At 41.3% G+C, this 24,491-nt stretch overlaps 4 protein-coding genes across 13 annotated transcripts in view; 1 reads left to right on the top strand and 3 right to left on the bottom strand.

Annotated features, from left to right (window-relative positions):
• Positions 1-717: 717 nt before the first annotated feature.
• Positions 718-3,260, bottom strand: znf367 (zinc finger protein 367). Its single transcript, XM_057356878.1, has 5 exons — positions 2,714-3,260; positions 1,595-1,745; positions 1,388-1,507; positions 1,152-1,290; positions 718-967 (listed from the first exon to the last, which is right to left on the bottom strand). The coding sequence occupies exons 1-5, from the start codon at positions 2,996-2,998 to the stop codon at positions 730-732; spliced, it is 933 nt and encodes a 310-aa protein (XP_057212861.1). The 5' UTR covers positions 2,999-3,260; the 3' UTR covers positions 718-729.
• A 1,132-nt stretch (positions 3,261-4,392) lies between these two features.
• Positions 4,393-15,278, bottom strand: cdc14b (cell division cycle 14B). 10 transcript variants are annotated; one of them, XM_057356949.1, is made up of 16 exons: positions 14,849-15,231; positions 13,687-13,777; positions 13,464-13,539; positions 13,273-13,365; positions 13,021-13,097; positions 12,697-12,763; positions 12,557-12,619; positions 11,690-11,852; positions 11,362-11,592; positions 11,114-11,252; positions 10,854-11,019; positions 10,664-10,767; positions 6,088-6,135; positions 5,826-5,879; positions 5,564-5,742; positions 4,393-4,937 (listed from the first exon to the last, which is right to left on the bottom strand). In XM_057356949.1, exons 1-15 carry the CDS (start codon positions 14,943-14,945, stop codon positions 5,583-5,585), a joined length of 1,629 nt encoding a protein of 542 aa, XP_057212932.1. In that variant the 5' UTR covers positions 14,946-15,231; the 3' UTR covers positions 4,393-4,937; positions 5,564-5,582. The 10 variants fall into 10 exon arrangements, 6 of the variants coding, with proteins under 6 accessions (XP_057212932.1, XP_057212935.1, XP_057212933.1 ...); XM_057356952.1 differs by lacking the exon at positions 5,564-5,742 and adding an exon at positions 5,098-5,163 and having other exon boundaries at positions 14,849-15,229; XR_008964679.1 differs by having other exon boundaries at positions 4,880-4,937; positions 5,098-5,742.
• Positions 15,279-15,982: 704 nt separating this feature from the next.
• Positions 15,983-20,013, bottom strand: prxl2c (peroxiredoxin like 2C). The gene is made up of 6 exons (XM_057357010.1): positions 19,781-20,013; positions 17,754-17,822; positions 17,576-17,629; positions 17,210-17,315; positions 16,399-16,533; positions 15,983-16,325 (listed from the first exon to the last, which is right to left on the bottom strand). Exons 1-6 carry the CDS (start codon positions 19,964-19,966, stop codon positions 16,198-16,200), a joined length of 678 nt encoding a protein of 225 aa, XP_057212993.1. The 5' UTR covers positions 19,967-20,013; the 3' UTR covers positions 15,983-16,197.
• Positions 20,014-20,616: 603 nt separating this feature from the next.
• fbxl17 (F-box and leucine-rich repeat protein 17) overlaps positions 20,617-24,491 on the top strand; it is a 67,762-nt gene continuing 63,887 nt past the window's right edge. Inside the window, exons 1-2 of the mRNA XM_057356973.1 lie at positions 20,617-20,741; positions 22,718-23,412. Coding sequence (XP_057212956.1) covers positions 22,738-23,412 — 675 coding nt within the window. The 5' untranslated portion in view covers positions 20,617-20,741; positions 22,718-22,737. The remainder of the gene's footprint in view (positions 20,742-22,717; positions 23,413-24,491) is intronic.

Genomic DNA, 24,491 nt, shown 5'->3' with positions numbered 1-24,491 from the left:
AACATCACTGGATTAATATCGTAAGTGCTTCAGTTTATATGTTCACCCTTGTGCATACGTGTACCGCCGGATGGAGCGTTTCACGCTGCCTGTTTAAAGCCGGTTAGTTTGTCAATGTTATTGCAAAGCTTGAACAGAGTCTACAGCTGACAGCAGGTGGCGCTCTAGAGAAGCTACTCTCACTGGTTTAAATAGAATAAATACATGATTAAAGGTGACAGCGGACCAATGTGATGGGCAGAAAAACGGCTAAAGAAAACCAGACGTGAGTCTCCTGTCCTTTCTCTCGTCTCAGAGCAAGTTTCTACTCAATCTGCTATAAAAGGTCTTTAGCAGGTCAGTCAAGGCACCCTGCTTCAAAACACACACAAGTCCTTGAACACGCACATATTAATGTCACATACAAAACTCCACCCACAAAAACACTCGTTACCACAAAGTGCACGACCAAACGAACGAGACACGTCTTACCTCTTCGATAAGCCGAGGAAGAAAACAAAACAACAACAACATTCTTCATATAATGATATTCTCTACCATCATAGCAGCCTAAAGGTACAACAGAAAGCAAAATAAGGTGCTTGTAGCTTATTTCAACCCTGGCGGCACTAACTTAAGAAGTGCAGGGGGTCACAAATGTGAGCAAAATTACTGGACGACGACGTCGGCATCAGAACACCCCATAAAACACTGGATTTTACAGAAACTGATAATACGTTTGACAAGTTCTCAGGCGGAGAGGTTATTGGCTAACTGGATGAGAGCGAGTGCACCGTGGAGTCGTTCCCTTTGTTCCTGCAGACGCCGGCGGGCCGTTCCGCCTCCACCGCTCTTCTCATCATCCGCTTCCTCCTCTTCACCTTCATCAGACGGCAGAAAATCCAAAGGGTCCTGCTGCTCTTGATCCTCCATATTACTCTTGCCTTTCACCGGAGTGGGTGTCCTCTGTTCCCTTGTCTGCCAATACCTGATGAAACAAACAAACAAACAAACAAACATTTACCTCGCTGGATCTTCTCTCTGAATGTAAGTGTGAATGTGCTCTGTATTGATTTGTCAATACTACATGAAATACCAAAGTCTCACTCTATCTGTATATAGTGTTGTCGGGGTCACTGTATTCAGTGCAAGTCCGCACAGGTTTCACTCACTTTGCCAGCCATTCAGCAACGGCTTTGTTATCGGCTCCATGTGACTGCCCCGCTCCGTCCGTGGGCTCCTCTCGCTTCAGTCTGGCATACGGATGTTTAGGACAGTGGCGGTTCGCGTGAGTAAACCGGCTACAGCAGCCTACAGAGGGCACAAAACAAAGCAGTAAGCATGCCGCCGGTGTCTCAGATGGATGTATCATCTCACAGGTCTGACAGAGAGGTACACAAAGCTCCACCTTTCTCCGAACAGACGAAGGGTTTCTCTCCCGTATGAAGACGCTGGTGGGTTTTTAATTGTCCGCTCTGGACAAAGGCTTTTCCACAGTCTGGATAATCACACAGGTACGGTCGTTCCCCTGCAACACAAAGCTTTGAGTCAATGCTCTGGTGCTTACAGTGTTCTGGTTATACGTTGTGGTTTAACACTCCGTGGCGGGACGTACCCGTGTGTGTCCGTTTGTGGGCCTGCAAGGACTTCTCCCTGGGAAACACCCGGTTACAGATGTTGCAGCGGATGCGGCTGGAGGAGTTCTCACCCTCGTTGATCAGTTCTCTGACTGTATCTGCTCGCGGCCGTCCACGACGGATGCCATCCTGTAAAAGAAAACACAAACTCTACATCAGACCCATGACAAAATAACCGTATAAAGACACTGTTCATTTACAACCCTGTTGAAAATAAACCGCATATGCTGTTTGGGTATGTTTGGTGCTGGTTTAAGCTGCATCAGAACCAGCATTAAAACATACCTAACCCAGCATATGCTGTTTTTTTCAACAGGGAAGGTAAAAATGCTCTTAAAAACATGAATGCAGATATAACAAGTACACATGTAAGGGTGCAAAAAGTAATTAAACACGACATAAAGGTATTCTTTATAAAGTGTGCAACAACAACAAATTCTACATTATATGACTCCCTCAAATGCTACATAATACTCCTGTAGTATATTCTAGCAAAGTATAGTTATTACTGTAATGTACTATAGTAAATAAATACTAAAGTGTACAGTATTATTTCACGTGGTAAAAAACTAACAAATCTTAGTGCGCAAATATAAAAATATGTTTATTCTCAAACACGTTTACATAAGCAGAAAGGATGTATTAAAGGAAAAATGATTGTTACTTGTGTGGATTAAAGTTTACGGTGTTTTTCCAGAACATCCGGAACATTTTGGCGCGCACGTCTGACGTCATGCGCAACGCCGTCAGCGTCACAATGGCGAGCAATTTAAAATCCCATTCTGAGCGCGCGCATTTTACATATAGCTATTACATACAGCATAACAGTTACTTCTTTCTCAAGTTTAATTGGCTAAAACTCAATTTCTTTACGTACCAACAATAATTACATACATAAAATACGATAAAATGCGCGTGTTCATTCAGTGAACAGCAGCTTGAACTACAATAATAATAATAATAATAATGAAAGTTCTCATACTACTGAACAGGAAGCATTTTAAAGTTTTCTTCATACAGTGTAATGTACTATAATCGCAGTATGTAGTGCAGCATTCAGTACAATACTGTAGTAATCCAGTGTAATATTCGCTCGCCTTCAGGTGCTCGGGGTCCGGGCAGGAGTTGACATCTGTCTCGGCAGGTGAACTGCTGCTTCGGGTGGGTGACCCGGTTCCACTGCCCGATCCGGGACTCAGTGTGACATTATGCGCGTTTTCCCCCCAGCGCCACGGATAAACCATAAAATCACTGAAACCGGGACTGGTGGGCATGAGAGAGTCCACGGCTCTGGGTTTGATGGGAGTCGTCTTGATCACGGACACCAGAACTCTTTTCGGTGAATCGTTACAAAATAGCACTTGATGTTTGCTGTCAGCCATATCGGAGTAAAACTGGGTCTTAAAACCGTTCCTTTAAAATGAAACCTGGTACAAAAATATTTAAAAAAGCGTCCAAAGTCTAAATAAGTGCAGATGGTGGAAATCCCCTGTTGCGTTACCGCTCCGCCGGTTGCTTCTGTATTACGCAGACAATCATTCCCAATGTTACATGTAGCACTGCTGCAGCGCGCTTTTCCAGCGGACCCTTTGATTCGCTCTCCTTCCTTCACTGTGTTCGCTGTTGCACCCGAACACACTTCGCTTTCCCGCGTTGGAAATCGCGCCTGAGCGGAACATTCGGCCAATCTGAACAGAGAAGATTTCACGCCCCGCGAGAATGACCAATGACAGGCGCTGTGACACTAACGGAGAGCACAGTAACCAATGACAGGCGCCGTGACATTTATAGGGAGCACGGTAACCAATGACTGACAGGAACAATCCTTTGCGCTGATTGATCTACAGATTTCTCTCGAATACATAAAAAGTGATTACAGATAACAGATTCTGCAGTGCAACGAATAGAGGAAAGTGTATCCAAGGCCAAAGATTATATATATATATATAGATGTTAAGAAGAAAAATTCCAATACTCCGTACAGCCGCTTGGGCGACGGAAGTCCCTCCTTCCAGTAAAAAGAGCCAATCACGACTCTTCAAAGACAAGCGATTTTAGAGATATCAGTCAACCCCTCTTCAATTAGAGAGGACTTTTGTGCGAACGAAATGGCTGCAAATATACAGACATTCCTTAAAGAAACTTTAGTTTTTAATTATGTGATTTGGCACTGGCAGGCTACGTTTATTTGTCATTGGTAACGCGCTCTTTCTTGAATGGCAGGACCGTCAGCCAATGGAATCGCTTCTTTCATATTTAAAAGGAGAGTTGAGTTCGTTCCTCACTTCTCCCGCGCACAATGTTTACGTTCACTTTGATTTAAAGGGTAAGGCGGGCGGCGAGCGTGGCGCCAAAGTTACGTAATCAAACCGCCTTTTTGTTGAATGAGGCAGCTGTCCTGAAACATGATGTGAGTAAAGATTCTCTTTAAACATAAACATGCTACAACTTCCGTGTGCTACTACTCGCTTACTGGACATCAGACGTCAACCTGTATATAACAAGTAAAAATGTAGTTCCAGTCACGAGTCCCACATGAAAAATACTGTTGTAACTTGTACGCTTTGTATTCTCTAAAAGAAACTCTGGTAAAATGAATCGAAACTATAGTGTTTTGAACCTTACCGTAGCCTAATATGTATTGAAGTACATAACATTAGTGAATAAATACTTTAAAGTACATAACACTGTAGTATACATTTAACAGGTAGTAACACATACACACGAGTAAAGAAACCGAAATATAAAACAATGTTCATTCTCAAACACATTTGCAACAGAAAGGATTTATTGAAATGAGAATGATTTAGATCCTTTCATATATATATATATATATATATATATATATGAAACCATCAGGGTTTAAATTCACTTGGTCATCAAAATAAAGGTATGTGCATTATTTACAAGAAGAAAAAACAACAACAGTCCCTTTAAGTGTTACACGTGGCCTTTCAGTCATGATTCACAGAGAGAGATTCACATTAGATGCGTCACATATGGCTGTAGGTGTAGAATAAAGCGCTGCATACAGTATTTAAAACATCTTTAAAGGTTTAGTAACATAAGAGCGAAGGCAGGATTCTGACATGATATTTACAACGACATAAAAACTCTAAACTTTAGATGCTCAAAGCTCCGATTAAAAAACTCTCTCTTAGTCAAATAAAAATGGTTGACATTTGCTGACTTTTTCCTTTAACACAGTTCCTCATAGAATATTGTTCAGTGTCGAGCGGTCGGACAAAACAAGCACTAAAAACCAAATGTGGCGCCGGCCTTCAGCGCAGGAGAGGAGCGCGAGCTTTGGAGATGGAGTTACTGGAAAAACAAGAGAGACACTTGTGAACATCACAGAGCAAATCAACACGTGGTGTAAAGAAGAGCAGATGGACAGACGCGCATGCACATGCTCGATCAACAGAAGCAGAGGACTTTAAAGCAGGACCAAGATAAAGAAAAAGAGAAGGAAAGTGGATACCATGCTCTCTGAAAGCGTGTCGATGGGATTGCGTGAAGCGATTTCCTTCTTCTGGACAGAGATCGTCTGTTACAGGTAAAGATGCAAGCGCGGCAGAAAGATAAAAACTCATTAAACCTACAAAATAACTCCTCTCATTCTGTTATTAACATCACGACAGGTGGCGACTCAAGAATCATCTGATCAATCAAAATACGACCGCATGGCATTCTAGGGTAAGTATCCCAGATGCCAGTGAAGGACCATCTGCGGACCCGTCAATCTTTCACTGTACCAAACAACAACACCCTCAGAAGTGTGTGCCTGAAGTCCTGAAAGAGCAGATCTTTACGCTGAGATGCCGTCGCGGCCAGCAGAGGACAGTGTTCAAGCAGACTTGAGAGACTAGAGCTCTGGCCTTTAAATCATGCAGAGAAGCTGAAGATGAGAGAGCGTCCGAGTGATTCTGAGGCCGCCGGACACTCACACAGCGCTGCATTGAGACATCAGAGGAAGTCCTCTGGCCGACTGTTCACTGGGTTTAAAGGCTTCACGTTTGACTGCTTGATGAAATTACTGTTAACCTGACAGAACACACGGTCCTTCTCACGGGTCATTACGTGCAAACTGCCTAAAGACTTGGCGAGTCTTGAATGTAACAGCGGGCTGTCAAAGGGAAATGAACACCACTGTAAACATGAACGTAAGGCAATCAGTGATTTTAAGACCACATGAACCATTATACACACCTGCTGGCTCGGTTTGATCCAAGCGAACCTCGAGTCCTTCTCTTTTTCTCTGAACTAGAAGACAAGATTTGCATTTAACACATCAACTACAGAGTACAGAGTCTGAGTCATCTGTGCATTTACTCAGCGAGGCCGAAGCATCAATAAAATGAATATATCGGGCTGGTCATGTGATCTCAATATGCTGACTCTACTCATTCAAGTGCAACGTAACATTGAACTTCGATTTTGTAGCAGCCTAAAAAACACTGTATGAAATTACCTTAAAGACTTTGATGCTGACTTGGTGTGAATTTTGTTTTCTTCCAACCTGCAGGAAAAGAAACACAGTTCAGCATCACGCAGAGAGAATGAAACGGAACGAATGAGAGAGCTGACAGCCGATGCATCGGTCACGGTCTGATCTGTAAAGCTGTGCTGCGCAGACATGCGACGAGAGAGAAGCTGCAGGAGGATTCTGATTGGATCAAGAGCTCAACACCATCAAGCAGAAGCAGGAAGAGAACCAGATGCGTCTCACAGATGACGGGTCAGTTTCATTTGCGTAACGCTCCTCACGCAATTCATAAATGCATTCACATTGATGAACTAGTCAAAGGCGACTGTAGTGAATGTAAAATTCATGTTGAAGTTCAAAAATTACGATCAATGTTGATATTGTCAATGGGCTTTTAGCAGAGTTCAGTTAGAGAAATAATTCACCCACAAATAAAACTTCTCTCAAATATTGAATTTTATTTTGGGGTGAAGGGGTTCTTTAAAGGGCAAGTTCACCCAAAAATGAAAATTCTGTCATCATTTTTTTTAGTTCGGTTGAACACAAAAGAAGATATTTTGAAGAATGTAGGACAGCAAACAGTTCTGGGGCACTTTTGACTACCGTTGTATTTTTTCCTACTATGGGAGTCAATGGGTGTTGAGATCTGTTTGGTTATAAGCATTCTTCCAAATATCTTCCTCTGTGTTCATCAGAACAAAGACATTTATACACATTTGGAACAATTCCAAGGCGAGTAAATGATGACAGAATTTTCTTTTTTGGGTGAAGTATCCCTTTAACGCAGAACACAAGTAAATGAATCTGCCGCGTCTTTTCATTCTGTTGCCTCATGAATAAAGCTAAAATCTTACAGCACAGCACAATTATTCCCCAGTGAAGTTTAAGAGAATGTTCTGGGTTTAATTCATTCTTAATACCATTATTGCTATTGAGAGTTCTTATGTTGAATGCAAAGAACCACAGATATCTTCAGTTTAAAAAGAAATACTTTTTTGTTACTGTGATTAGCAGAAAAGGTTGTCCCAATGAATGACTGTTAGTGTTTGTCCAGATGAGGTCAGGGAGTAAACATTAAAACACAAACTGCAATAAAAGCACAGCCACAAAACATGAAAATACACTCTGGACAGAGCATGTGTGCCAATGTTTAACTCAAACCCAGAATCTTCCTTTAACTCAGACGTTCCCACACCGAGCAGATCTTCATCTTTAGAGCCCTGTAATATTTGTCAGTGTGAATCCAGTGAGACAGACAGACGGACGGACGGACGGCCGGACAGAGGACACTTACAGCAGTCCAGTCCTGAGAAGTGCTAACCGTGACGGAAGAAATCATTTATAATCCGTCTACACAGTAAGGGAGGGAAGGGAAGCCAAACAACATCCAGCAGAACACAAGGCTACAGAGAGCAGAGAGCAGCACAGATAGCAGCCATCTAGACACAAGAGTGACATTTAGAAGACAAAACAAAAACAACAACACACGAGACTCGTCTTTTCCACCAAACACTGCATCTGCACAACACTAAACACATTCACAACATCTGCTGTTTGGATTACACCGCAGAACCATCAAACATCCCACACGTCTGTCTGTGACAGCGTAATGTCAACGGTATGAGTTCTCAAGACACATTTTAACCTGACACTATTCAAACATATCAAACGAAATATAGGCCTAAATATTACTGGAAAAACATACGAAATAAAATTAGAAATGTTGCCATAGCAAAAAACTGAACAGCACTAATATTATTAAAGGGGTCATACGGCGTGAACAGGTGTTGTTCTGTGTCTTTGGTGTGTTATAAGTCGCTCATGCATGTATTAGACGTGTGTAATCACAGAAATGAACGTGTGGGAACAAAACATGGGGGCAGTTGTGGCCTAATGGTTAGAGAGTTGGACTCGTGTCCAGAAGGTTGCCGGTTCGATTCCCAGGGCCGGCGGGTAACAACTGAGGTGCCCTCGAGCAAGGCACCTGACCCCTACTTGCTCCCCGGGCGCTGCAGTGATAGCTGCCCTCTGCTCCGGGGGTACGTGTGTTCACTACTCTCTGGATGGGTTAAATGCAGAGGTCACATTTCGTTGCCTTGTACATGTGCAATCAATGACAATAAAATTGAATCTAAATCTAAATCTAAAAAGAGTCATTCTATGTAAAAGCGAATGCTCACCCAGACCTGCCTGAAACGCCTCGTGTAGCCACACCCCCACAAATCTACGTCAGTTGGTGCGTGCGTCTGATTTGACTGAGACCGCCCAAATGTAGACGCAAGTAAGGTGGGCGTACCTGTCAGTACAATTGAAGATGTTCCAAATATGGTCAGAGGCGTCACATTTCCCTCACACGCTTGCAGTATTCCACCAATCACTACGCACTGGTGAACTGGCCAATCACAGCACACCTCGCTTTTCAGAGCCATGAGCTTTATTAAACATCTGCGTGTTTCAGAGAGGCGGAGCAAAGAGGAGATAGAAACATGCACGGATCGTGGAAAATACAGCGTTTTTCAACCTTGAAATCGTGTACACACATTACATTACATCTAAAACAAACCATAATATTCCTTTCAGCCGTGTCATGTGACCCCTTTAAGTGGAAATAAATAAAAACTTAATAACACTAAATAATAAACAGAATTATTGGAGAAGTTTTGAGATATTGGGCTTCAAAGTTTTTGCATTGCATTTGACTTTGTAGATAAAATCATTTTGTTTTCTAAAAAAGTCCCGAAATGTACACAATATAAAAAAACATCACATAATGTAAATGATTTGTCACAGAATGTGTGAACAACTCAACCTCATAATTCCAGGGTGACAAAATGACAAGCACATAACAAAATTGCTATAAATAAAAGATTTATTTAGAATGAACTCTGGCTCATAATGCATGTGTGTATATGGAGACAATAAAAAAGCTTTTATGACTATATTGTTGATGGGTTAAATGAGTGATGGTTCTGTTCTGTAAACACAAGAGCGTGTGACTCACAGCTGAGAAGTTAGGAGTTTGTGCAGTACATGTGAAAAAGATGACCCCAGTCTGCCTGTAACAAAACTGACTCTTCATGCATGAAATATTAAGCACATACATGACAAAACATCACGCAAAGCAACACTTGAGTGGTTAGAACATGTCATTTTAGTCGACCATGCTTGTTTGTTACTGCAGAAGCACTGAAAATGTGAAAAGGGAGAGATCAGAATAGCGTCAGGGTGATGGATTCAACTGGAATAAAATGACACGTTCATGACGGTTTTACGAGCTGTCATCATGGAATGTTTCACTTCCAGCAGAATGAGTTATAGACATGTGCTGGTATTCAAGAATACTATATACTGCTGTAATGAACATTTTGTGCACAATTAGAAATACATTATTTATGTTTGTGAATCTACATAACTCCTCACACAAATACAGAACAGAACTAAGAGACTTAGCACAACATGCCAGTCAGAAAATGTTCTGATTTTTTATTTTTCTTCTTTGCAGTTGTGTTCTTTGTATATGAATTTGTCTAAAACAGTTCATACAAATGATGTTTCTGACCCGTTTTTGTAATGAAACCCAACACTGTGATAAAACCGCAAAAAAAGGTCCAGGAATGATGAAGAATCTGATACCGTCACATGCCTACAGTGACATGAATGCCTGCAGCAGCCACACGTGGGATGACATCACAGGACTCACCTGACGGACACGTGTCACAGACAGCGAGCGTCCCGTTACTCTGCTACCGTTTGAGCGGCACACAGCAGCCGGGCCACAGCGAGCCAAACACGCTGCACCATTTTACTATCACTCGCCTGCCGTCTGACACAAGAGTCTCTCGTCTCGACAGCACAATTATTAACAGGAAGACTCAGTCACAATGGGCTGATGGCAAACTAGCGACTACTTCACACACTGAATTTACATTTAAAGAAACCGTTCACACAAACACTTCACACTTCTGTCATTACAAACACACACACAATGTTGTGGAACAGAAAGGAGCCGTTTTCCAAGCAGCTCTTCACGGCCAAAAGACTTACATTAGACTTTTTTCGACTGGCCTGCTCTTTCATTACATGGAAAGTCACAAGTGCTGTGTGAAGATTCTTTAAAAAAATGACATGAGAGCGAGTAAATAATGACAGAGTTTGGATTTTTTTTAGACGAGTTGTTTCTTTAACTGTAAGCTGAACCATGCAGTTCATTTACACGTATGCCAGGAGAACTCTCTCTGTTTGTGTACACATGCACATCCCTGAGAAACAACCACATATGATCCATGGAATCGTAAGATTAACTCGACGTGTGATGGGTTAAACGCTCTTCTGACAGCACGTGTCCACTGGTCCAGACTAACAAATCTTTCGAGTTTTCGAAAGTTTAGAAATGATTCAATTGGCAAAAGAGAGATGACAAACTTCAGGTGACATACTAAACGTGAGGTCTGTCCTTCAAAATTCATCCATTATCTAAATTTACATTTATCCAAGTTCTGTCCTCGTGCACCGGTGGACACGTGCGGTTCAGACGATTACATGTATATGGACAAGAACTTACGATAATGAACCCGTTGATGCTCTAGACTGTCTCGTGCCCTTCAGAGCTCTGAGTTTGTCACCTTGTGTGGGAACGCCGCAGTCCTCGTCCTCTTCCTCGGTGTGCTGAAGATGAAAAATACAATCAGCCATTTTAATAATCCAGATCAAAGATCTGTCGTGAGTGAGGTGTTGTTGAATGAGTTACTCACGGATTCGGAAGTTTTTCTCTGCGATATGTTCTTGTTCGTTTCATTGATGGAGATGTCTTCAACCCCTGACAGGATTCCAGACACTGCAGTTCTGCTGGAGCTGTTCTCCTGCTCATTTATTTTTCGCCGGTACAGATCACCCTCGGCCCAGAGACTCGACTGCTTCCTGTGACATTGAGTCGCGTGTAAATAAGCGTTAGGGATGGGATATATTACATACACATATTCCATACGTTGATGAAATGACAGACATCGCTCACCCTTCAGTGAAGTTCTGCTGAGGTCCGATGACTGAACCGGGTCTGCAGATCCGGATCCATGCGATGGCTTCAGCTGCTGTTAGTCTGAAGTGTTTCATCATATAACAGGCGATCAGGGTACCTGTCCGGCCCAAACCCGCTGAAACGCAAACGTGCGCTTAACATTAAAATCCCTGTTTAGTTCACCGAATCAGACAAAGAAACACTGCGAAAAACACGTTTCTCCTCATGAGGTCATGACCTCGTACCTTTACAGTGAACGGCGATCGCTCCTTCTGCATTCTCACAGATGTTCAGGAACTTGGTGACGATGACATCATTGGGCGTGCTGCCGTCCACAAAGAACAGGTCATGATGGCTGAAGCCCATATCTGTGAAACGTTTGGCGTCGTACATTTTCTTGTTGAGACGGATGATGGTGGTGATGTTGTGCTTCCTGAAGTACGGGAAATACGCTTCAGGGGCGTGAAGAGGGTATCCTGATGAAGACATAACAAATTCAGTTTGTTTTTAAATGCAGTGCAGGCACAGAAGAGATTAAGTGCTGCAGGCAATTCATTCATATTTTATAATAACTCAGGACGGAGACGGAAGTGCGCATTGCCGTTCTCATCCGGGACACGGTTTCGACAGACTCTGCTCCACACGCACCGTTCTCAATTTTGCTTTTTGGATGAGGACCGCTGAAGGCCAGAAACTTCCCTGGAATGATCCAGTTAAAATCTCCGTTCTCTGCCCTCTGCAAACAAACAAAAAACAATCAAACAGACGTAGAAGCCTCGCGTCTGACAGCACGTCATCATAACCCACAATTCACTAGCTTCCAAAAAATGGACAACTATCTCTCAAACTAGGAAGCACTAAGCTGTGGCATATGTGATATATTACATCTCTGTTTTCATGTGATGATGTCACACAGCTCTTCCTGTCTAAGTGGGTGGTACTTGGCCAGTTTAAATTCCCCATGAACCGGAAGTTGCGATCGTTTATACTTCCGTATTCTGACACATTTCCAAGTGAAAAGGAATTTCAAAGGAGAAAATTAGTGGGCGTGGCTTGCATTTTTCACTGCGAATTGAATGGACGTGTAAAATTAGTTGTTGCGTTGATTTTGAAATGAAACTGGCAGCAGACTGACAGTTGAAGGGGAGGAGATAACGGATGCTCCACCCAAGCCGTCTAATTTACGTCATTAGAGATGGATAGTCACTACAGTACGGAAGTGCAATTTCAGAATTTACCTGAAGATTATGAGGGTACGTGAATTTTTAAAAGAGAATGACCCACATTGATAAACTATTTACTGTAAACGCTGTAATATTTCATGAAAAAATAAGAATTGTCATTTTTTACTTCACTGGGACTTTAAGCTGCAAAAAGCAGCAGACAGTGAAATCTGGACGTGCGAGGCAAGCCAGTGTGTGATAGTTTGTGAAAACTGACCTCGTAGTGTTCGTATTCATCCACGTTGAACTTTGAGAAATCCAGCCAGCCGAACTCAAGTGCCTTTAACACAGACAGGTCATGAGTGATCATACTGTTAGATAACACGTCTGATGTGTCTCTGAGAGAATCTGCATTACCTTGTGAACAGCCCGCAGACAGTCAAGAATATTCAGATTGTACATGCAGGATCCAAAAGATGCGTCTCTGTTAAATGTAATTTAAAAACTTCACTGAAGTCAAAGATGGTCAGAAATTAAATAACTGACAGAAGGAGAAGAGTTACAAATACGCTACTATTTATTTTCAAGGGTTATATATCATACCCTGATGTTTACTTATAACTTCAGAAATCAGTTTTGTGTTCAAGCAGTAGAGGTGCGACACAAGCTTTGACAGACTTCTGCTGTTTTAAATACTAACCATCTGTGTAATTTCTCATTAAAAACTCATTTAATTGTTACCGAAAAGGAAGGTAAGATGCATTTTGAGAGAGCAGAAGACTGTAGGCTTCTTCTGGGGTTTTCTGTAGATGCATGACCTTCAGCAAAACAAACACAGAGTCGATTATAGTGCAACAACCACATTTAAAGAAACCAGAAGTTAGTTTATTCTCCATAAAATCACCATTAGAAATGCATTTTCAGAATTTCATCCATTTGCTTTTGACTTAAAGCTGAACAAAGAGTAAATATCCAGCTGTGACAGACACTTACAGCATATGAGCCGATCAAATACGCAGCATTGGCCTGTTTCTTTCTGTCACCACACGTATAAAACACAATCTTCTTCTTTGAAAGAGCACAAGACTGTCATAAAAACACACGATCAGAAAGCGTGTTACATACAAGTAATGAAGACAGCATTTTGTAGAACAGTGTCATGTTGTGTGTGTTTGTTGTGTTACCTTCAGTTTCTTGTTGAGTTTGCAACAGAAGTGATAAAACATGGCCAGGTTGAGCGGGCCAAAGTCTGCATAGAAGCTGTTCAAATATAAAAATCAAAGAGGTCAACGAGAACACTCTGAAATGCACAGACAGTATTCACATGGCCATATTAAAGTCCAGCATGTTCATTCATAAAATACACGAAGATCCATACAGACCATAATGCACTATTTTAAAACATACTTTTCATAAGCGAGTTCTTCATCAATGCAAAAATAATGTCTGTCAGGTGAAGTCCTCAACTTCTGATGGACAACAGCAAAATACAGCTGATCTGAAAGAGAGAGGCGATACTGAGTGCACAAATGAAGAAATCTCTAAAGAAATATCACGTGATTTATGTTTTTCTTGCATTCGGTACATTGAATGTCAGCTATATGAATGTAAACACAGACATGAATCCACTCGTTGGTCGAACAGATTTGAATCCGCGTCCCGGAAGTGAGTGATCATCATCAGACGAGAGATAAATCCACTATTCTGTCTCTACACATGAACTTATTCATACAAAGTCAATAAACAATTAACACTCACCTTTAATAAACTCAACGCAGTTAGACACATCACAGTTCTCCTTGGATACATCGTTTCGATTCATTATTTGAACTTAAGAATTGTTTCACACTTATCCGATAATGCCAACACGTACAAATAAAATACCGCAATTCGTCCAGAATTAAAATAAATGAAGAATCACAGTAAATGCTGACAATTCAAACAAAATGTAAAATTCATGTATTTTTATTTGTTGCAAATCAAATACGTCCGTTTAAAACAGAATGCATATGAAACAACGGCGCGCCAAGCCACTGATCGTCAGTCTCGCTTGAGAAATGTGAATAAAGTTCAATGCGGTTTAAAGTCCGCCCCTTTCCTGCATACCGATAGGCTACAGCTGAACCGCCGACACGTCAATCACAACAAGTCCCTCCCCTTAGAATTTAAATCGCACAGCAGAATGTTTTCGAATCCAATTGGCACGTAGCCGAAGCCGTTGCTAGGAGAGAAGTGTCGACCGACCAATAGAACGTTTGTCTGAGGTGACGTCCCGTTTCGATCTACTGTGTTCAGAATGATGCGAACCGAACAACAAAAAGGAGCTGTGTGCTCAAGTTCATGTAATGCATGCAAATGCAGTTAATGCAAAAAAATGGTTAACGCTGCAGTTTCAGTTTGCAACAGGACGTGCAATTTCGTATTAATAAACAACACGAGTGTCTTCATTTTCACATCAAAACCAGACCTGTGTGGTAAAAAAAAAAGCATAAAATCTCTAACTGTCAACCCGGTGCAATAAACCGCTGACAGGACTTACATCACAACACTGCGTTTGTAGCTTGTTTACCTGTGATGTGGATGTAAACATCGCTCTGGGTCTCGTCCCTCAGTGAGGCGCAGAGTCTTTTGCTCGACTCGCTCCGTCGCTCGCTCTTGCGCTTCATACTGATCTATGCATGAGCCGATGGCGTTTTGAACACGAATGGATGCAGAATTTCTGTTTTATTTCGCATTGCTCCTTGCGCTTTAGAGCAGAGGGTATTTAGGCCAGTTGTCCTGCCGGTGACGTGTGAGAGGCAAGTTTCCGAAAGCCTTGCGAGTGACGTCACTGCGCCAGCCCACCATACGGGTCCTGACTGAACCTTAACCCACGCCACATATCAAAAGATTTTTTGTTCTTTGAATATTTATGAGTTTCAGTGATTTTACTGTGTGGGAAATGTTAGTAACAGGAAAACAATACACTTATTGACTTCATAAGGATCACATTAGTATTTTCTTGCGTTCTCCCTCGTGTGTGTGTGTTAGCCCTAACCCTAAAAATGGAACAAACAAGGGGGCGTTTCCCAGACAAGGCTTAAGCCTAGATTGGTCCCAAATTTAAATGTTATAGGGGCGTTTTCCCATACAGAGTTAAAGACTAGTCCTAGACTAAAGTAAATGTAAGAGCTGTCTAAACTGAAAACAATTTGCATTGACGTATCCTAAAATACATCAGTGCCATTGTTTTGTCTCAAAACGCACGTGATGTTTTTTGCATGCCATGTTTGTAAAAACTACTTAAATGTCCTAATTTAACTAGGGCCGAAATCCTGATTTAAAATAACCACCCCAGAGTTGTTTTGATTGAACTTGCGCTGACATGTCTTAAAATATTATCAAAATTGTTTTGTTTCGAGAGTATGTTTTCAAAAATGATTTAATTATCCTAATTCAACTAAAACCTAGTCCTGGTTTAAGATAATCCCTGTCCGGGAAACCGCCCTAAGGAATTTAATTTTGCTTTTGAAAAATATAAAAAATTCTCTGTAAAGAAAAGTATGTCTTCAGAATTAAGATTGTTAAGCACATTATCTTTCATGTTCATAACTATGTAAAAAAGTAACAAGAAACAAGTTACATTTTTTTTCAAAGCTTTTGTGGTTAAAGGTTTTGTGAGAGTCACCTCAATAAAGTTAGTCTCAATCCAATTCATGTGTTTCACGTGCCAATTTAATAGCCACATCTGCTGCTGGTTTGAAATTCATTGCATGATGTAAAACAGTCTTTGGTTGTAATGTAGAACAGTAATACAGTAAGGTACAGTGAAATGGCTTGTTTCACGCAAAAAGCAAAATATACACAATTACATTAAGCAAATCTACAGTTTAAACACATAACTTAAATTGGTGCAAACACAGAATCAGTCATATTGAATCAGATGTCAATGATTTTAGGAGAATCACTGAAGTCCAGTGTTTGAAGACCTGCTAGCTGAAGCAACCAGTTGATTGGCATGTGGTCGAAACGATTCATGTCAAAATGGACAAAATGAACCTTCGGACCTGTGATGGCAAAAATGTTGAGATTAGAACAAGCTGTTAATATAACAGGATTTTTCTGTAGAAGTGTTTTCACCTGGGCCAACAATAATGGCTCCACCTTGCTGCTGTGGATCTCCTTGAAAGTCGAACAGGGGGCTGGTCATGGCACGCCACATGCTTTTCAGACTGCCCACTAACAAACTGGATTTCACGTGTGGACTTTTGGAAGCTATGAAGGCAGATGAATTTTACTTAATTAAAGCAACACTTTGTAGTTTTTCGACCTTAAAATAATGTCTCTAAAATTATTTCAGTGGTAAAACGACTCTTAACTGGACGTATTCTACTGCCGCTGCTACCTGAGCAGCCTCCCAGCAGCTAAAACCACACACTGTAAATTCTGTGTTCGGGTCGGTACACACAGCCCCGCCCATCCCCTTCCTGCAGAAGAATGCGACATGGTTTCCAAACAACGTTTCTGCATTCGCCGGTTCCATCAGCTTACGTAAACAAATTCACGTGCATTCATTGCGGTGCCCACAGGGAAGTTTATACAGCGACATTTTTCACAACACTGGTAACAGACAATTGCACTTATCAACCACATGGGGGAGCTGTGAACAAACGTATTAAAGTGTTGCTTTAAATAAAATACATTAAAACTCAGCAGTCTTTAGTCTGCTTATCATAAAACAAGATATTCAAATATGTTTTAAAATGTTTATCATGTGAACAAAATCTAAGATGCTTCTGCACCCTTTTTATATAAAGTATATTTGTATATGAACACACTTGATTGAAATTACAATCCATTGTTCTTCTGCCAGAGAGATGAAATGAATGTTAACACATTAAAATAACATGAATGAGGTGCAGTAAAAACACAAACCACTGGTGCATCTTACAGTTCTCCATGTACGTCTCTCCTCTTCTCATGCCAAGTTTTTTGTAAATGTGTCTCTCTGGATCAACATATATTTCATGAGGATAGCCAGTCAGAGAGCAGAATCCCTAAATGACACGATAGTAAAATAATCTGTTCTGAACACTCTCCCAGTCAACAAACTCACAGCATTAATTCCGCATTGAACTGACGGAAGACCAGAATATTGCTGAACATTAAAAACACTCTTGTCATGCTCAGTAGGTCTGACATAATCTCTTATTGTCCTAATGTCACGTCTGTCTCTACAGAACACTTTCACCAGGCAAATATTGACGTCTGCAATGTTGTCTTATCCATTGTTCTGATGTGAATTATTGGAACTTACTTCAATGTGAGAATACAATGACTGGCCAATCACTACCAATCTCACATTGGATTCCTGCATTTGTGCAAGGAGAGAAATATGAATACAATTTTATGTTATTAATTGTCATACAATGGATACACAAATAAATGATAAACAATTAATAATGATCTATTTTTCTAATATTACCCCCTCTCACCTGCAGCATATCCCGAGGTATTTTACCCAAGTCTTCTACATATTCTTTGCATGTGAAGCACAAGAAATTCTGTAGAACAGATGAAAAATGGCTCATTTTTTTCAAAACAATGCAGTTGAATAACTGAAACGACTCAACATACACGTTTACAAAGAAAGCATGTTCACAAAAAAAGCATAAGGCATTTTATATATTCTAACACATTTCAATAGTGTTTTAAAGTCTCCGTGAATCGGAAGTGGAGAGCGTTTTTACTTCCGTATTCTGACACATCTCAGAGTGAAAATGAATTTAAAGGTGTGATGAACTGGGCTTGTTTATTGTTTTATACTGTTGTCTGAGGTCTACTTGTGACGTTTGCGTGGTTTTTACATTCAAAAACATCAAAATCAATAAGTAATAGGCTATTTTCTACCCGGGTTTTGAGGCCGGCTCTACAAACGATGGGCTTTAATGGGCGTGCCGCACTGAAGACTTGGAAGTAAACGCCCACTGCTATGATTGGATAGCAGTTTGTGTAGTAAACTTAGTTGGAGCCTTCTGTGAATTTGGTTCGAGACGTAACGTTAGGTTACACATTAGCACCATTCACAGTTTTCGCACGGTATTAGTATTATCTGGAGACCTCGTGTGATTTATAAATGACCTCCCCACATCTGTATTTCACGTGACGCATTCACACGGTATAAGTGAAGCCTCTGATTTACTCAAATTTACTGACTTATTTCCCGGATGTGATGGCAAGGCTTTGCGTATAGTTTGTATAGCTTGGGTTACACATTCGCCCTATTCGCACAGGATTAGTATTATCTGGGGACCTCGTGTGATTTATAAATTAACTCCCCGCATCTGTAATTCAGGGCATATCAAGCGATCTCTAACGAAGCAACAGTGACGCATAGTACAAACATGTTGTACTCACATAAGATTGCTGCTCCATTCCTATCGGATCCAGTATTGACGGCACAGCACTGCTTTTTAATTTTAGTCTCTCCGCAAATCCATCGTCGACCTCTGCCTAATGTTTTATCCACGTGAGCTGGAACGTCTTTAAAAATAAACTTCAGCCACGCATTCCTAATGTGGGAATCCAAAGGAAGGTTATGCAGCGACTGTGTTCTTCCACAACCAGGCGCTGACTCCACAATATTTTGCGATCTTTAACGGCATGTTTATTGCTTGCTCGCTCTATCTGGTTCCTTGTGTTACTTCAGTACTGTCATGCGCGAACCAGTGGGCGGGGCTAGAGAAGTAGTCGTTGATATTCTTCTGTGGAGGCGGTGTTCAGCCTATCAATGACGTCATAGATAGGTGCATTCCAGGACCTGGCGTTTGCTGAGCCTGGTGTCAATAGCAGATGTAATCTCAGTAACAAGGGCGTTTTCAGTTCTGACACTTACAGCATGTTCGCGTGAATACCATTCCCTCTTATATAACAAAAGCTCGGGTTAAAATTGTGGTTTTAATTCATGGCATCTTTAAAAGGAGAAAATTAGGGGGCGTGGCTTGCGTTTTTCACAGCGAATTGATTGGATGTGTAAAAACAGCTGTTTTGAACAGCTTTTGAAATGAAACTGGCAGCAGACTGACAGTTGAAGGGGAGGAGTTAACGGATGCTCCGGCCAAGATGTCTAATTTACGTCATTTGAGATGGATAGTCATTTCAGGGCGGAAGTGCATTTACAGATTTTAACTAAAGATTATGAGGGTACGTGACTTTTAAAAAGAGAATGACCCACATTGATAAACTATTTACTAGAAACGCTGCAATGTTTCATGAAAAAATAAGAATTGTCATTTTTAATTTCACTGGGACTTTAAAATACCTGACCGTAATGAAAACATTGGCTATATAATCTACACACGGATTCTAATAAGAAACAGTGCTAAATCAAATGTATGACTGTGTAGAATGTCGTTAAATCAATACAAGAACATTTCAGGACAATACTGGAAATGTATTAAGATTGCCCTAGAGTGCTGAATGAGCATTACAACACACACATGATGAGATAGACCTCTCTTACCCTCAGGAAAACGATTATTGCTTTTCTGTGCTGAAACAAACTCTGGAAAGTTGTCTTAACGCCATGTCGATCATACATCAGACAGTCAATCGCATCAGATAAACAGAGATCATGTGAAGCCTGTCTGTATTCCTGTAGTTCGGACCGAACAATCTGTCGGGTTATTATGGGTGGAGAGGTGGCCATTGCAATGGAAGTTCAGTTTTCCAGGACTGGAGTTATTTTTAGGATAGAATGATGCTGCACGCCCATTCCTGCTGGATCATGTACAGTACACACACACACGAATCCGCTCCGTTTTACTTTAAAAACCACATTCAGCCACGAACCAATCACACGTCACATCTTTTCCACTGTTAACTGACTTCATGGAATGAATGACGTTTCTTTTATATTTTATATATTATATTAAGAGCAAAGTAAACGAGAATTACGGAAAATGTTAGTGATAAACCATAGTGACGTTTACAACAAACGTGACACGCTTGAGTGATTCATAGGAATCGTTTTATCGTTGTTCGAACGAACCGATTCGCGAAATGATTTGGACACCACAGGCAAATGCAGGGAAACTTGATGTGTGTGTTTATCGGACTGTTTTATTAAAAGTGCGTCTCTATTATGAAACTTTGCAAAAAAGCCACTTTCAAAGATACAAAAGATTATAAAAGTGAGGATCCGTTCGGTTATCGTGAATATTTTCTACCTTTACGAACGCGCATCAAGCCTGTTGCGATTCTTCACAGTATCCCTTTAAACCACATGTGATTGGTCATTTTCTCCATACAGACAGGTGATCGGGCCAATGAGCGTTGAGTCGTGGGCGGGATTTCCTCTGTGGTTTGAATTCCGGAAGTGTTTTGATGCATTGTAGCAGGTTGACGGGGCCGTGCGCGGTTACGGGGCTCGTGTTCTGCAGTGTTTCGCGGATTATGAGCGCGCGGGACGGAGTTGCGAGCTGGTGGGTTTTGTTTAAATGTTATTAGATGAAGGTTATTTACCTCACGAGGGAGTTTAGCTGTCAGGATCACTCACAGCCGTGTGCAGAGACACGAGTGTTTATACGATGCATGCTGTCAGATAGCGTCAGTATTCACACACTCAAGACAAACATGAGTATTATTAACTGATGAAGTGACTCATTCTGTAGCTTTATTACCCTTACAATGCCCTTACAATGTTCTGGCAATACCGCGATACAGTTTCAGTGTCATGATAATACTCACTAGGGTACTTTGACGTGTGGCACAGTGTTAAATGACTAACATGATGTTTACGTGCTACTTCAGCCACGCTCTTGTCGTTAACCGTGACAGTTGCATCATGTTTACTTGCTGTAATATATGACCGTCCGTGTGTCATTTTTGACGTTTAGTGTAAACAGTCTTCTTTAGGTTAGTGAAGTTGTGTTTGTGAAATCGTCTAGTGACAGCTTTGCTGTGTTGTTTACATTAAGCAACGCGTTGCACGTATAGTCTTGTTTGTGAAGAATGTGCTTGTCAAATGTTTGTAGAAAGATCGTCACATTCTGTCAGAACGAAACTTGTTCTTTGAGCTTTTGGTCACAGCGTATCATGATAACATTGACACGTGCAGTAATGACTCTGACAGACTTCTCTCCATCCTTCCACACCAACCTCAGATACTACAGTCACAGTTAGTGTTTAAATCTTCAGTCTGATCTCTGCTCGATTCATCAGTGATGTGTCACTTTACTCTGCATGTTCGACTGGGATAGATAGGGCTGTCACAATTATGAAATCATCGTCTCATCGCATATATTGGACGTCATCGCAGTCATTTCAGATAACCACAATTCTAGTGAATCCTTAGAAAACAAGGGTGATCTGCAGTATCTGCTGCATTTTACATCCACTGTTCTTGATGTCCACTCACAGCATTTTGTTGATTTTTGTTTCCAGACTTGCTGCATCTACACAGCAAGACCCTCCTATTTTTGTGCTCTTCTCTGTTAATGTCACTCTATAGTAAATAACATTGGTTATTCAATTGAATATATATTTTCTTCATTGAATACATTAATTGTCATCAATAGCTACGGCTGTCACGATTATTAAATCCACCACAACACAATAACTTAAAAATAACTAAAGCATATACCATAAAAATAACCTGCAGTACAAATTAATATTACTGAAGATGATCTCACTGTGAAAACCAGTCTACCAAAATTTCATTAACATAGAAGTAAACTTTTATTGTAGTCTTGCAAGTGAGAAAAAAACAGACTAGAAGCTTTTATATGGCCGATAGCATTTTAATGATGGCTTCACTCGTGATCAATTTACTTCATTTACAAGTATTTGGCGGTTGTATTGTTGACAGGTAAAAGCCTAAACCTTAAATATATGATGACCCATTTTTTTCCGATGTATATTGTGAAAGCCTTAAAACAGACAATTAATCGCCATAATCACAATTATTTGAAAGACAATTAATCGTCAGCCAAATTTCATAATCGTGATAGACCTACGGATAGAAACATTTGACAAAAATCACTTTCACTTCATTCTGTTTTAATATCGCATGTCATTGCAAAAGAATCTGTCAGAATTATTGCAACACTGCAAGGGACTGAAAATGCTGTCATCATTTATTCTCTCTCATGTGTTTGCAAATCTGTATGCGAGTCTTTCTTCAGCGTAACAGAAAAGAAGATATTTTGAGAAATGTCAATGGGGTTCAGTTTTGTTTGATAATCAACGTTCTTCAAAATATCTTCTTTTGTGTTCTGAAGAAGAAAGAAACTTGACATGAGGGGAAATAAATGATGAAAGAATTCTCCCTCTAATAACTTCTGATTTTCTGACTGTTTTTATTCGGCCATGATGTCAACAAGCTATTAAATTGTCTCAATCTGTCTTTAACAAATCATGAAGTCATTTTTCCCGTGTTTGTGTCCCTTAACTTCCCCAGAGTCACTGCGAGTCATCTATATGGGCCATTTTCTCTCCAAGAATGCTCATAGCCTGAAGAAAACACGGAAGCTGCCCAAGAAGAAGAGGAGGAGGAATTGCTTCCTTCAGGGCCCCTGCATGCTTTGCTTCATCGTCCACGGCAACAGCGGAAGCATCGAGGACGACTGGCCCTTCGAGAGTGGCTGCGCGGCGGCGGCAGCATCCAAACTCGTGGAACACTACGCCGCGTTGAACTCGCCCGAAGACTGCGCCAAGTTCCTCCGGTCTCCAGGAGAGCGAGCCCTCTGGGAGACCCAGGGCAGAAGTCTGCTGTCCGCCGTGCCGGTCAAGCTGATCACGCCCCCGGCGCTCTTCTGCGCCGTCGTCCCAGCCGCGGACTATTCAGAAATGGTGTGCAAGCGCAAGAGCGCCGAGCTGCAGCGGTGCGCGCCCCGCAAGCAGCCACGCTGTGCCTTCCAGGAGCCCATGGAGAACGGAGAAGAGAGAGGAGACGCCTCCGCATCGGATGACCAGTGCCTCCTGCCCTCTCTCTGTCCTCTGCCTTCATCGTCTTCCTCAGAGGAGAACGGGTGCGCCGCGGGGATGGATGCGGCCAGCTCCTCTTCCACCTGTGAGGCCTCGGAGGAGGAAAAAACCCCTGAAAGTTCAGAGCAATCTCACATTAACCAGCTGCCCTCATCTATACTGCTCAAGGTCTGTCAATGTTCTGTGTGCTGGTGATGTATAAAACTCATCTGATGACGTATAACTAGAAGCTTTACATTTTACAAACTGATGGACTGCCAGAAGTTACATTCAGTCAGAAACACAGAGCTGAACTCTCTAATGATCATGCTTTCATAAAGGGAGATAACCTCTTAAAGGGGTCATATAACAGGGCTAAAATAATGCAATGCGTATACACGATTTACACGATCCGTGCATGTTTCTATCTCCTCTTTGCTCCGCCTCTCTGAAACACGCAGATGTTTAACAAAGCTCATGGCTCTGAAAAGCGAGGTGTGCTGTGATTGGCCAGTTCACCAGTGCGTAGTGATTGGTGGAACACTGCAAGCGTGTGAGGGAAATGTAACGCCTCTGACCATATTTGGAACATCAGGTTCCTCTTCAATTGTACTGACAGGTACGCCCACCTTACTTGCGTCTACATTTGGGCGGTCTCAGTCAAATCAGACCACCAACTGATGTAGATTTGTGGGGGTGTGGCTACACGAGGTGTTTCAGGCAGGTCTGGGTGAGCATTCGCTTTTACATAGAACGACTCTTTTGTTCCCACACTTTCATTTCTGCGATTATACACGTCTAATACATGCATGAGCAACTTATTACACACCAAAGACACAGAACAACACGTGTTCACGCCATATGACCCCTTTAAATGAAATCTATTCACACTTTCACATAAAATGGATCATTTGATTACAGATCCTGAAACATCAGGATCATTTAATACTTTTTTACAAAACCCACAGACAAACATGAAGGGTGACCAATAGTAATGATTTATAAAAAATCATTTTTTCATTCCGGTTTCATTCCGAAGGTCACAAAATGTTCATTTTTGTGGTGGAGTGTTTAGATGATTGATTGCGTGCTTTGAATACGGTGTTGAAGATGGCAGCAGATTATAACATATTCATTGGCTGTAAAGTATAGACCTAATAAACACGCTGAAGTGACATTAAAAACAAAAGTTATGAACTGACAAAATGATCGTGTTTATTAATCGTGATTAAAACTTTGAGCAAAATAATGGTGACGATCATTTTACC

Source organism: Triplophysa rosa, linkage group LG17 (assembly GCF_024868665.1).
Source record: "Triplophysa rosa linkage group LG17, Trosa_1v2, whole genome shotgun sequence".
Lineage (NCBI taxonomy): Eukaryota > Metazoa > Chordata > Actinopteri > Cypriniformes > Nemacheilidae > Triplophysa > Triplophysa rosa.
The sequence above is the reverse complement of the archived record's forward strand: the minus strand, read 5'-3'. Positions and strand labels throughout refer to the sequence as shown.

What these genes read in the sequence shown, in the direction of transcription:
- znf367 (XM_057356878.1), bottom strand. Translation starts at nt 2,998, where the DNA reads ATGGCTGACAGCAAACATCAAGTGCTATTTTGTAACGATTCACCGAAA. An exon ending in CGGACCCCGAGCACCTGAAG is followed by an intron (nt 1,746 to 2,713) that starts GCGAGCGAATAT and finishes TTTCTTTTACAG; the next exon opens with GATGGCATCCGTCGTGGACG. An exon ending in CTTCGTCTGTTCGGAGAAAG is followed by an intron (nt 1,291 to 1,387) that starts GTGGAGCTTTGT and finishes TGCCCTCTGTAG; the next exon opens with GCTGCTGTAGCCGGTTTACT.
- cdc14b (XM_057356949.1), bottom strand. Translation starts at nt 14,945, where the DNA reads ATGAAGCGCAAGAGCGAGCGACGGAGCGAGTCGAGCAAAAGACTCTGC. An exon ending in GTCTGCGGGCTGTTCACAAG is followed by an intron (nt 12,620 to 12,696) that starts GTAATGCAGATT and finishes TCTGTGTTAAAG; the next exon opens with GCACTTGAGTTCGGCTGGCT. An exon ending in GATCGCCGTTCACTGTAAAG is followed by an intron (nt 11,253 to 11,361) that starts GTACGAGGTCAT and finishes TTTGCGTTTCAG; the next exon opens with CGGGTTTGGGCCGGACAGGT.
- prxl2c (XM_057357010.1), bottom strand. Translation starts at nt 19,966, where the DNA reads ATGGCCACCTCTCCACCCATAATAACCCGACAGATTGTTCGGTCCGAA. An exon ending in AGAGACGTACATGGAGAACT is followed by an intron (nt 16,534 to 17,209) that starts GTAAGATGCACC and finishes CTGCCTTCATAG; the next exon opens with CTTCCAAAAGTCCACACGTG. An exon ending in AGCCATTATTGTTGGCCCAG is followed by an intron (nt 16,326 to 16,398) that starts GTGAAAACACTT and finishes TTGCCATCACAG; the next exon opens with GTCCGAAGGTTCATTTTGTC.